Source organism: Cyprinus carpio, chromosome B2 (genome assembly GCF_018340385.1).
Source record: "Cyprinus carpio isolate SPL01 chromosome B2, ASM1834038v1, whole genome shotgun sequence".
In the NCBI taxonomy this organism is placed as follows: Eukaryota; Metazoa; Chordata; class Actinopteri; order Cypriniformes; family Cyprinidae; genus Cyprinus; species Cyprinus carpio.
The window spans coordinates 22,361,468-22,373,561 of NC_056598.1; the positions used below are offsets into that span (position 1 = coordinate 22,361,468).

Consider the following 12,094-nt stretch of genomic DNA (forward strand, 5'->3'; position numbering starts at 1 on the left):
TAAATTGATTAAAGTGACAGTAAAAATACACTTATATACAGTAGTAAAGCTACAAAAAAAAATTATATTTCGAATAAATGCTGTCCTTTTTTTAACTTTCTTTTCATCAAAGAATCCCATATCACAGTTTCCACAAAAATATTAAGCAGCGCAGTTGCTTCTTCTATATTTGATAATGATAAATGTTTCTTAAGTGGGAAACCAGAATAATTACATGTGACACAGGACTGGAGAAATGGCTGCTGAAAATTCGGGTTTGCCATCACTGGAATGTATTATATTTGAAAGTATTTTAAAATAGAAAGGTTATTTTAAATTACAATAATATTTCACATTATTTAATGTGGTTTCGATAAAATAAATTCAGCCTTGCTGAGCACAAGAGTACTTCTTTCAAAAACATAAAAAATCTCATCGACCCCAAACTTTTGAGAGGTAGTCTAGCTCTATAAAGAGTAAATTTCTCCACAGAATAAAATAACAGCATATGGGTTCGAACGACGTGAGGTTGAGTAAATGATGACAGAATTTCTGGGTGAACTTTTCCTTTAAATGGCAAGCTTAAATGACACAACGGCCCGGCCTCTGTACTCTATCTCTGTGCCTGTCGGTGGGTCTGGTTTGTGACCCGGAGGCTTGCGAGAGGCTTTTATTCAGGGTTACAGGGGGGTTGTAGTCATTTGAAAAATCACTCCTGCTTCTTTGTGCTGTAGAGTGGAATTGGCAGAAGTGAAGTGAGCACAGAGCGGTTCTACACACAGTGGGACTGTGTGGCCAATATCTATGTGTGAGCGTAAGAGTTGCGAGGAGAATGATGAGTATTTGTGTGTATGACAGGCTAGAAAGAATGAGGCAGAGAGAAGGAGTGAGAGAGTGAAAGATGAATTTTACTGCTCGCATGGATCCATTGTGTGAATGTTTGTGTAGAAGTCTGTGCATTGTGTCTCTGTCTATGTTGATAATGGACTTCCTTCGTGTTTTGATTCCATTTGGCCATCTAATGAAACCTAATTAATTTTGTTGACATTTGTGGACCCCACGCTGATATGAACGAGAGGGCTTTTTCTCCTGGAGGTTTGTGAATGCTAATCAAGGATATTAACCTAATTCTGTCCTATATGCATTCCATGGCATTCTTTTTTACTCATTAGTGGGAATTAGCATTCTAAGCCATAGCACCCTGAAAGGTCTCTTCCAATCTACAGCATGTATTCACAGTTAAACTTGCTTGTGACATTTTAATAAACCTTCATCATAGACTGTTGTCTTACGATAGGAGTTTCGTGCGGGTGACCTTGTCCGCTGGGACGCGTTTCTACAAGTTTACGGTCAGAGAACACATGGAAATGATTTGATTCAAGGAGATGATTGAATTTGTGATGTGCTTCTCTCTTTGTTGCTCTTTCTCCCTCAGGCATCCTGCGTACTGCAGTTCCAGATCTAGATAGAGAAGCGCAGGATCAGTATCTAGTGGTGCTGCAAGCTAAAGACATGGGCGGCCATCTTGGTGGCCTGTCAGGAACGACAACGGTTACTGTAAGATTGACTGATGTCAATGACAACCCTCCGCACTTCGTACAAAGTGAGTAACTTTCCACATCATGTCTATGCATATCCCTTGCAGAAGTTTGCCAATTAAATTTAGGGTTTGAAATTAACACCTGCCAAATGCAGGTAAAAACCAGTTGTGGCAGATTACACTTTCAAACCACTGGCCAATTTGGCGGGTTACTTTTCCTAAATAATGTTCACTCATTAATTTCTTTACAAAGTTCATGTAAGCCAAATCTGTGCAGATTTAGCACAAATGCTGAACTAGTGAGTCATCATGATATATTTAAATAGATTTAAATAAAGCCTAATTGCGCAGCATCTGAACATATCTAGTTTACTTGAACATACCCATCCTAATGGCGCTAGTTTCCTTTGCGTTGAAGCAATAGCAAAAAGTCAAAAGATGACTGAAGTCTCACACTGTGTCTGCACAAAATACAATAGAACCCATTATAATCAGTGATGCTGTCTACATTGGATGCAATGCAGCATGACAAATTCTGATTGCAAACTGATGCCTCATTCTATTTATGACACACTGACACAAAGTACAAAATTATTTGCAATAGTTGCTTTGTTGTGTCCAGTGTGAACAACCTCAGGCACTTTTCTTTTTTTTTTTGGCTAGTATAAGTTATAAATGGCTGGTGAGTGAAAAAGTTAATTTCAAACCCTGGTTAAATTACTATAGTTTGTACAATAAAAGCCTCCTCTTTCATGAAAAAGACATTCAGTGAAGTACATCCCATAAAACCCACTAGAGAATTACTTTGTTTTTAATCCATGGGATCCCACAGGAATTTTGAGGAGTTTTTAGAATCATAGATTTTGTTTTGGGAGTGAAATGAGGTCTAAGCTAACTTTTACATTTTGTGCTACAACATAAATTACACAAAGGCATGCACATAAAAAAAAAAAAAAAAAAAATCCACATTTTGGAATGATTTCTGAAGGATCATGTGACATGACGACTAATGAGTAATGACTGCTAAAAATACTGCTGAAAAAGTGCTATTCTAAAAACACATTAGAAATTCCAGAGGAAACTGATGACAAATTATATCACACTTTAATGACAACTTTTAATATTTCATAAGAGATGGTGAAATCTTACAACATGGATATTCTTTATATTTTTTAATTGGGTTTATTTTATTTTTTTTAGGTGTAGATGTTTAGTTTTATAGTTAGGTTTAGGTTTGCATTATTTGTATGTGTATGTGAACTCTTCCAAATCTTGTGAGAATTCCAACAGCTTTTCATTTGAATGGATTGGCAGGTTGATATTCTAAGTTGGCCTTTAATTTATGACTTAAAAGCTTGCCATTAATGGAACAAATGACGTACTCATGACTACTTTCAAGTACAACCCATATTATGATTTTATAATAACTCAGTATTTTTAGGGAGAATGTGGTTACCATGGTAAATTTAAATGCATCACAGAATGGTCTGTGGGGTCGGCAACCACAGAGGGATAATCACTGGCATGCAAGCAATATAGGGAAAACTGCATACTGACGTACATTTTGAGTTAATCATTCCTCATGGTGACACAGCCTGTTAGAAGCTATAAATACTCCATTTACATTTATGCATTTAGCAGACGCTTTTATCCAAAGCGACTAACAGTGCATTTAGGCTATAAATTTTTTTATCAGTATGTGTGTTCCCTGGGAAATGAACCCTTGACTTTTTGTGCTGCTTACGCAATGCTCTACCACTGAACCACAGGAAAATGCTATTAAAATGCAAGAAGGAACTTGTGCTAGTCTACAGATAATGGCTCAGTGGTTAACTGGAAAAAAAATTCTAGACCCCTGGTCTAGAGTTTAGTGCATGTGTAGCTTGTGTAGTGGACACAGTTTGAATCACTGTTCCATTTTCCCATCCCCTCCCATACTGTTTCAATCAATAAGAGTGGCAAAATCCCAGAAAATTTGATTTATATTATTTTGTTTTCCTAAATGAGTTTGAGAATTGTGTATACAACCTGGTTGGTGCATATAAAACAGCTATTTCTAAGAATGGGAGACAGGAGAGCTAGAGTTAGAGGTTGGTTGTAGAAAAGAGCCTTATCTAGTGCTCACTGTGAGCTGTTTAACTGTCCCTGCATAGGGGCTGTAAAACTATCAAAATTCTGCTCAATTACATACCAGCCCTTTATTAGTATGATCAAAACAGGGCCCCTTCTCTCCCAGCATCAGCTCTGCCCTTCACATTCTCATGTTTTTTTTTCCAGGGTGAGCCGGGGTGAGATTATCTGAAGATGTGTGGGGAAAATATATCAAAGTCTCACCCAGGTAGACGTTCAGGTTCACTGAGCAAGGCTGGGTAAATCTCCTCGTATTTGGAAGCCGATTTAGAAATCTCTCTGAGAGTTCGCTTCAGATAAAAGCAAACAAATTACAGGCGTTTTGGGAGCTGTTTTGACCATTGCAATTACGTTTGAAGAATGTTGCGGGGAGCGCCGAGGCTGATGCATCCCTCGGTATAATAGATGCAGACTCAGGTGCAGGGGGAGTTGAGCTGGTTTATGTAGTTTTAACAGCCTTGGCTGCCGTGTTGGGCATCCAAGAGGAGCAGAGCAGTGCACTGTGCCCGTGATGGATGGCTGGGTAGATTGTTTGACGGATGACTACATAGGTACGCCTGTTAAGATCAGTGTCTTTTTTATGAGGCGACGAGATAAGAAGCAACGATACTGAGAAGGTTTCATCATAAATATTACTAATTTATTTCCCTGGAGTGTCTGCTGGTTACAGATGAAGAGCGAAAGTACAAGAGAGAAGGAGAAGGGAAACAAGAAGATTGAGGGAAGACAAAAAAAGCTAAGATAGCAAAATAAGCAAGGGAGTTTAAGAATAGAGGAACTAAATGATAATCACCGTAATTTGTCCACAGACAGAGCAAGAAAGCAAAGAAAAAAAGGCTGACAGGGAGAGGGAGACGGAGATGGGAAGGAAAGGAGAGGAGAGGAGATGTGATGGTGATACAAGAAAAGTGACGTGACATTCAGCCAAGTATGGTGACCCATACTCAGAATTAGTGCTCTGCATTTAACCCATCCGAAGTGCACACACACAGAGCAGTGAACACACACACACACTGTGAACACACACCCGGAGCAGTGGGCAGCCATTTTATGCTGCGGCGCCCGGGAGCAGTTGGGGGTTCGATGCCTTGCTCAAGGGCACCTAAGTCGTGGTATTGAAGGTGGAGAGAGAACTGTACATGCACTCCCCCCACCCACAATTCCTGCCGGCCCGAGACTCGAACTCACAACCCTTCGATTGGGAGTCCGACTCTCTAACCATTAGGCCACGACTCCCCAAGGGACAGCTTAACTCTGCCCTGAGAATGGAATCAATTTTATTTATGGGAGTGTGTGTCTTCTTGTATGTGTGTGTGTGTGTGTGTGTGTGTGTGTGTGTGTGTGTGTGTGTGTGTGTCTGTGCTCCCACTCACACCTTTAAATTAATCTGTTACATCCTGTCTACACTGGAAGCCTTGAAGCTACACTTCAACAGTGTTCAGTACTAATCAGCTGTGAGCTTAACTTAAGCAACAGTGAAGTCATTAAACAGTTGAATTAATTATTGTATTACATTATTGATTTGTTTTGTTTGTATTTGGCAGTCTTACTGACCCTAAACTTTTAAACGGTAGTGTAGCTAAAGAATAAAGCTACACCACTGTTTAAAAGTTTGGGGTCAGTAAGATTTTTTGTAGTTGTTGAAGAAATAATTAAAATTATTATTTTTATTTAAATGTGATGCATTAAATTGATAGTAAAGACATTTATATTGTAACTGTATAATTTTTATAATTATATTTCAGGATATTACTGTTTTACGGTATTTTTGATCAAATAAATGCAGCCTTGGTGCATTAGAGACTTCTTGAAAAACATTTAAAACAATCTTACCTACCATAAACTTTTTGATGGTAGTATATATGGTTAAAACAAAAGATGATTTAAATCTGGCCCATTTTTTAAATTTAAAAATCACAAGTAATGATCAGTGATTAAATCAAATTATATTCATAGAATAAAAAAAAGCACTTTATTTCAGGCAGACAGAGAAAATAAAGTGACTGGAGCATTTGTGCTGTGTAGTCGACTTCATTTATTATAATGCAAATTATTTCATTTTGATTCGTCACAGTATGTGCTGCATCACATGAATGAATGTTCACTAAAAGGCTGTTACAGTGATTCAATGCAGAATCTACATTACAGAAGTATAATATTTTAATTAATATTTTCAAATAATTGATTTTTTTTTATTTTATTTGTATTAAAGATGTTCAGATTATTCTGATCACTCTTTTGAATGCATTGGCTCTGGAAATGTTATAATTTAGAATATTTATATTAGAATATTGTTTTGTTGTTTTGTAAAAAAAAAAAAAAAAAATCCAGAAATTGTGTAGTCTGTTTACACACATTAAACTTATGAGTTCAATATTATATATATATATAGTTTTTATTTTTTTAGATTAGAGCAGGAAAAATGGGATTAGAGTAGCCCTGCAGTGCGTCAAAGGCGTTCTTCAACTTGAGGGGCGATGCAACCATGAATGTCATTGATTATAATGGGAGCGATTATGTTTTGCTGCTCATGTCCAGTGTAGACACTGTGTTATTCCATCCGTCTGTTCTCATTTGTCTTCCCTCCCTCTCTCTCCATCTCTCATACATGCCATTTACACACTCAGCGACCAGCGTTGTGCCGAATTCTGCACCCCTGCGAGATTATGCACCCCCTTGTTGAAGTTGCTACCTGATTGCCTAATCCCAACCCCACCCCTAATCCTAACCCCTCCCCTCATACCTACTCCTAAACCTACCAATTACTAGGAGCTGCATAATCTGGCAGGGTGCAAATTTCGGCACTACACCAACACAAGAGAGAAAACTCACATGCACGCTCAAACGAATACACATCAGCTTCTGTGTTGCACACACATACACATTCATGTCACATACCCGCCGTGTTCGACAGTTCATCAGGCTGAGGGAGGAGAGAGGACGGCTGGAGATGGAGAAACTCAGAGGTGACAGGCTTTTTCATCAACCCCTAAGGGCTAATTTTCATTCAGCATCCTTCCCTCTCACTCTTTGGCTTTCCAAGCGTCTCCTTGATATGTGAATTTCTTTTCTCGACCCTCTCCAGCCCTCCTCACCCTTCTGCCCTTAGCTGGCGTTGCTTTTAAAGGCTCTGCAGTGGTCAGTGGCGCAGGCCGATGATAAAATACTGTTCATCAAAACACTAACTGTATGCTCTCAACGGATCATAAAGCCTGTTTATTTACACTCTCATCAAAGTATAAAGCTCATTTAGCCTTCTAGCTATGCATTATGGAATCATGCAGTGTCAAGTTCAACAGGCGATTAGAACTGATGCATATATTCTCTCGAGTATAATGGCAATAAAACACCACAGTTTGGATGTAACTAAGATGCACCCTGTAAACTCATCTCAGCCTCTGCTGGAACCCATTTTAAAAGTAAAGGAAGCGTAAAATGTAAAGAATTAGTTGCTTGGCGTCTCAGCAACATGTCTGATGTTCAAAGCAAGAGGTTTGATGCGCATCCCTTGTGGCTTTTATCAATCAATTCACATGTGTAGGAGTGCTTTAAGTGTTTTCTCTCTTGGTAGTCAGATATGGGCTTTCAGGGTCCTGAACACTCAATTAAAATGAAAGTACCTTCACAATTAATTCTATTCAGTGTGGCCTCCCACCAGCAGCGAGAGTCTCCGGCTATTTGTATTCGCAGGCTCCAGTCCCATAAGGTTATGTATCTGTGTTTTTGCCGCGCATGAAGCGATAAAGACGCGGAATGCGTGTCTGAATCCGTAAAGATGCGTCCCTGGGGTGACTTCTCCGAGCGTGAAGGAGAGATGAAGGAAAGAAGGGATGAGAAGAGCACTAAAAGCCTCATCTTGGCCGTACCAGCCCGCTGTAATCACACAGACTCGTTTTCATCTCACGCTGTGCTCAGAAACACAGAAGATGTGCTTTCTTGGTACGCCGGCGATCTCGCGGCTTCTTATCTGTGACGCGTGGCCTGGTCTGTGTGTCCATTTCCTCCAGTCAGTTTGCCAGAGAGGTGCTCAGCGATGTGTTCTGGTTGGATAATTTGTTGACTTATTCGGCTGATTGGGTTTGGTATGATTAAGGCAAGCAGGCAAAGCGCTTCTAACTCACTGGCTGCCTGTGGGGTCTCCTAGGTGGGCTATAGATAGCAGTGGGGCATGAAAACGTCTCTGAAAAAGCTCAGTCGTATCACAACGCCCAATTAGAGCTGGGATTGGATGGTCCCCGGTTCCACATGAGGCACTAGTAGCACTGCGGTCATTTGTGGTGATGATTGCATCTTTGCGGCTCCCGCTTACACTTTACGTTCAGGTCTGAGTAGAGGGTATTTGAGGTGGAACGTCAAAGACATCTGTGAGTCACTGTATGCTGTCTTAATGTCATTAATGAGAGTAAAATAAAGTAGAGTAGCACTGCAAATACTTTTTGAGGTTTCAATCACTAGCAATACGACAGATCAAAAAGACCTGCTGACCATCCAGTCTTTTCTCAAGAGGCCAAATTATCTGTGAAAGAACCTTTGCTTTTTTCTTGTGCAATACTAAGCTTTCTACATCAATAGTTCTCAGCTGGTTTTGCTACAGGACGCAGATTTTCAAGTTTTGGTTAGGCTGCTAGGAGGCCTGCTAAAAAAGTTTAGAGAAAAACAGTTTAAAAAGATAAATAAATATAAATGCAAACTTAATGAATTTGACATTATTACATTGTTTCATTATGTTTTCTAAGGACTAGTTAGAAAAAATCTCATATATATATATATATATATATATATATATATATATATATATATATATATATATATATATATATATATATATATATATATTTGACATATTAATGCGAGTTTATGTGGTGATTTGCATTTTATTATTTGCATTTATCATTGTTCTTTTGCTAGGAAATCCAGCATTATAGAAATTCCAGCACTTTTGAGCCTGAAATAAAAACCCTGTAATTCTCTGACTTCAGAGCAGGTGGACAGTGATACGAGCCGTAGGGAAACTTTTTAGGTGAGTGTTGGTCCATTGTGTGAGTTTTTGAGGAATAACCCAGAGCCAAACGTCAGCGATGGAATCAATCAGGAGGTTGGCCGTTGTTCTATCGGCGACAGTGAGAGTGGAGTGCGGGAAAAATGGTCAACGATTTCGCTTTTCTTGTCATCTACCCTGGCAGTGTGCCTTCACGCAGAATAATAGGAGTTAGAGCCATTCTTCTTGTATGGAGGCAGAGAACGAGCGATGTGGAGGGGGTAGGTAAGAGGGAAGTGATTTCCATGCTAATGGGAATGTTCCCGGCAGGGCTTTCTGTCTGCGCCTATGTCTCTATGATGAATGCAGCCGTCGGACTGCCAGCACGACGGGGGTCTCGCACCAAACCACGAACTTGCAACTTCCTCTCTCACGCACTACGAGGAAAAGAAAGTGAAGTGGGCACTCGCATAGAACTGAAAGACGGACTCTAAGCTCTGGCTGCATAAACTAGCAAATTCATGGTTTATTTCTTTGAAGTTTTGCCACTCGCGTTCTGGACACTGGCCTGTGCATTGGCGTCTTTTATTATTTAACATGCCATATATACATGATGGTGAGTAATTGGAGAGTGAAGTATTTGAACAAACGGTGCTCTGGGCAAGGTCTATTTTAGATTACGGGCACGTTGTATCACAGGACGGATTTAGTTAAACGGCACAGTCTGCCAGGGCTCTTTGAGGGCATTGTTGATGGAGGTCAGCATACGGTGATCTAATTCCAGCAGTAAGTACGGAAGCATTGCAGCAAGGAGTGACCGTTATTCCAACCTGGGTGATTTAAATGCTGCCTTGGCCACGTCAGATGACCAGAGGTGTCCTAGGAGAGCCAGACGCAGCCTGACAATATACACCAGGAGGCCTGGACACAATTCGTTGCTGTTATTAAAGTGGAATTACGGAGGGAGGGATTTGATATTAAAGTCATTTTGAGCTGAGGGTGTGGATGTGTTTTGATTACCCCACAGCCCCAGTGGTCTTTTTGAGAGAAATAGAGTGAGAGTCCTCTGGAGGTATTAACACCCCGAAGCAAGCACACAACACTGATTTCACCACCTGCATTTCTCATCAGAAACAGTGCAGTCTTGACATAAACACAATCTCTGTCCCTTCTCCTTCTTATTTTCTGTCCAAACCCCCCCCCCCCCACCCCATTCTCTTTCTCAAGCAATATCTGTCACCATTCCCAGCCCGTTTTCTCATTTTCTGTCCTTTTTCTCTTCTCCTTGAAACTTGTTGGCCACGTGTACAGAAGTCTGATAAGACTTCATGTGAATAAATATTAAAACCTACCAAGGTTTGAAATTAACCAGACATTGGTGCAAAAGTGCAAAAAAATATATATTATATTATATTATATTATATTATATTATATTATATTATACTTTGGGGTCAGGAAGTTTTCAGAAATCATTCTAATATGCTGATTATGTGCTCAAGTAACATTTATTACTCTTATCAATGTTAAAAACAGTTGTGCCAATGAATGTTTTTGTGGAAACCATGCCACATTTTATTTTTAGGATTCTTTAATGAACAGGAAGTTCATACATATTTATTTAAAACTGCAGTCTGCAACTTTTGGCGCTCTAGATTTTAATAAACAGAACTGCGTTCATCTTGTGGAAGAACATTGTAGCCGGAGCTACTTCTTTTCTGTTTATGTCTAATCACGCAGGTACTGGGCTACTCTGCAACGGTTCCACCAGTACCAGTCTGAAATAGTCTGAATATAAAAACTTATTAAGGATGTACCATACTGATTCAGGATAAGCCAAAAACATGGTTTGGAAAATGGATTCATGATGCATTTGCTTATTATATTAATTTTGTAAATTTTGAACTCAAAAAAGTTACGGACTGCAGTCCTTGCTGAATAAAAATATACATTTATTTTTCCTTTTCTTAAAAAAACAAAAACAATTATTGAACCCAAACTGTACAGTTTGAACAGTAGTGAGGTTTTTTTTTTTTTTTCAAGCTGTTTGGTTTTGTGCAATATAATATTGGCAGGATCTATTATCACCTATCAATTAATAGTGCCACCATGTTGGGTTTTTTTCTGAATAAGTTGTTGTTTTTAAGCAATTTTCCTTCTCTGACAACCATGTTTAGCTGTAGTATGAATGTAGCTTATAGCCTATGAGAACTAAAACGTGTTTCAGGGTTATAGCAGGCAAAGTTTAGACAAAGCCTTTCTCTTACCCTGTGATTGTAGAGCCATCCAGTGTTAATTAAGTTGATCTAGATCATTCTTGCCCAGTCTGGTGCATGTTGTGTAAATGGAGGTTTCAAGCCAAGTCATCCTAATTTAGCGCAGATTAAACTCCCTGGCAGAATGGCAGAAAATAGTGATGCAAATAATATTGGACGAGTTTGATAATAGAAATAATTCCAATAATTGCCTTCTCTAATTAAACTCCGCATCCTCGAAGAGCGTAATTAAAATAGTAGTAGTTAATATTAGCCTCCTTTTAATCCTCTTCATTTTCTTTGCCAACTTATTTTTGCTGTTTATTAATATTTCATCTAAAGTTCAACACTTTCTGCTTCAATTGACGGCATAATCATTGCCCACAGACACGTCTCCCGCCCCCCTTTGTACCTCAACTTTCTCCATCTTGCGCAACAGCACATACTCATGGAAGTCAGATGCACATCCACAAACAAGTGTTTGACCTCACATTATCTCTCTCGTGTTCGTCTTCACCTTTTCTCGTTCTTTAATTCACCTCGTCTGACTTCTCTTTCCTCCCCTTTAGCTTTTGCACCCCTGCGTCTTAAGTCCTTTCATTCTGAGGAGTGGGATAACTGCCCATCTCCCACGCATCTCTCTCTTTGAGTCCTCACTCACTGCCGCCACACCAATTTCTTAATCTCTGCCTCTCCTTCTCACTTTCGGTGTTTCTCCAGTTAGTCTTTTGATGTATTCATATACAGTTAGCTAACTCCCCCTGTGCTGAATCCTTGCTGTGCTGAATCTATGCTTTTGGCACGAGTGAGTGGTGTTAACCCTCTTTCAATCCCATGATGCTGTGCGCACGTTCGCATGATGTGGGCTAAAGCACTTCTACAATGCATTAAGCCTCACAGCAGGACCTGGATGCCAATATCATGTAAAAAAAAAAAAAAAACCTGCATAATCATATCACCTCAGTGGGCCTTTATTAATTGTTTTTGTCTTCTTCCTTCTTCATAGGTTAATAGTATGATAGTTTTTTATTTCATCAGAATGTTTGGCTTCTTTTGAATGGCATTTCTTTTCCACAGTTTACAGATCTTTTTTAAGAACTATATATATATATATATATATATATATATATATATATATATATATATATATATATATATATATACTATGCAGCTCCCCACTGTTAATCATTTCTTTTGGTCCCTCATTGCTACTCT

At 39.2% G+C, this 12,094-nt stretch overlaps 1 protein-coding gene across 2 annotated transcripts in view; it reads left to right on the forward strand.

Annotated features, from left to right (window-relative positions):
* LOC109098943 (cadherin-2) overlaps nt 1–12,094 on the forward strand; it is a 139,535-nt gene that overhangs the window by 86,434 nt on the left and 41,007 nt on the right. For both annotated transcript variants that reach the window (XM_042718699.1, XM_042718700.1), the window contains exon 5: nt 1,415–1,582. In XM_042718699.1, the coding sequence (XP_042574633.1) occupies nt 1,415–1,582 (168 nt within the window). The remainder of the gene's footprint in view (nt 1–1,414; nt 1,583–12,094) is intronic.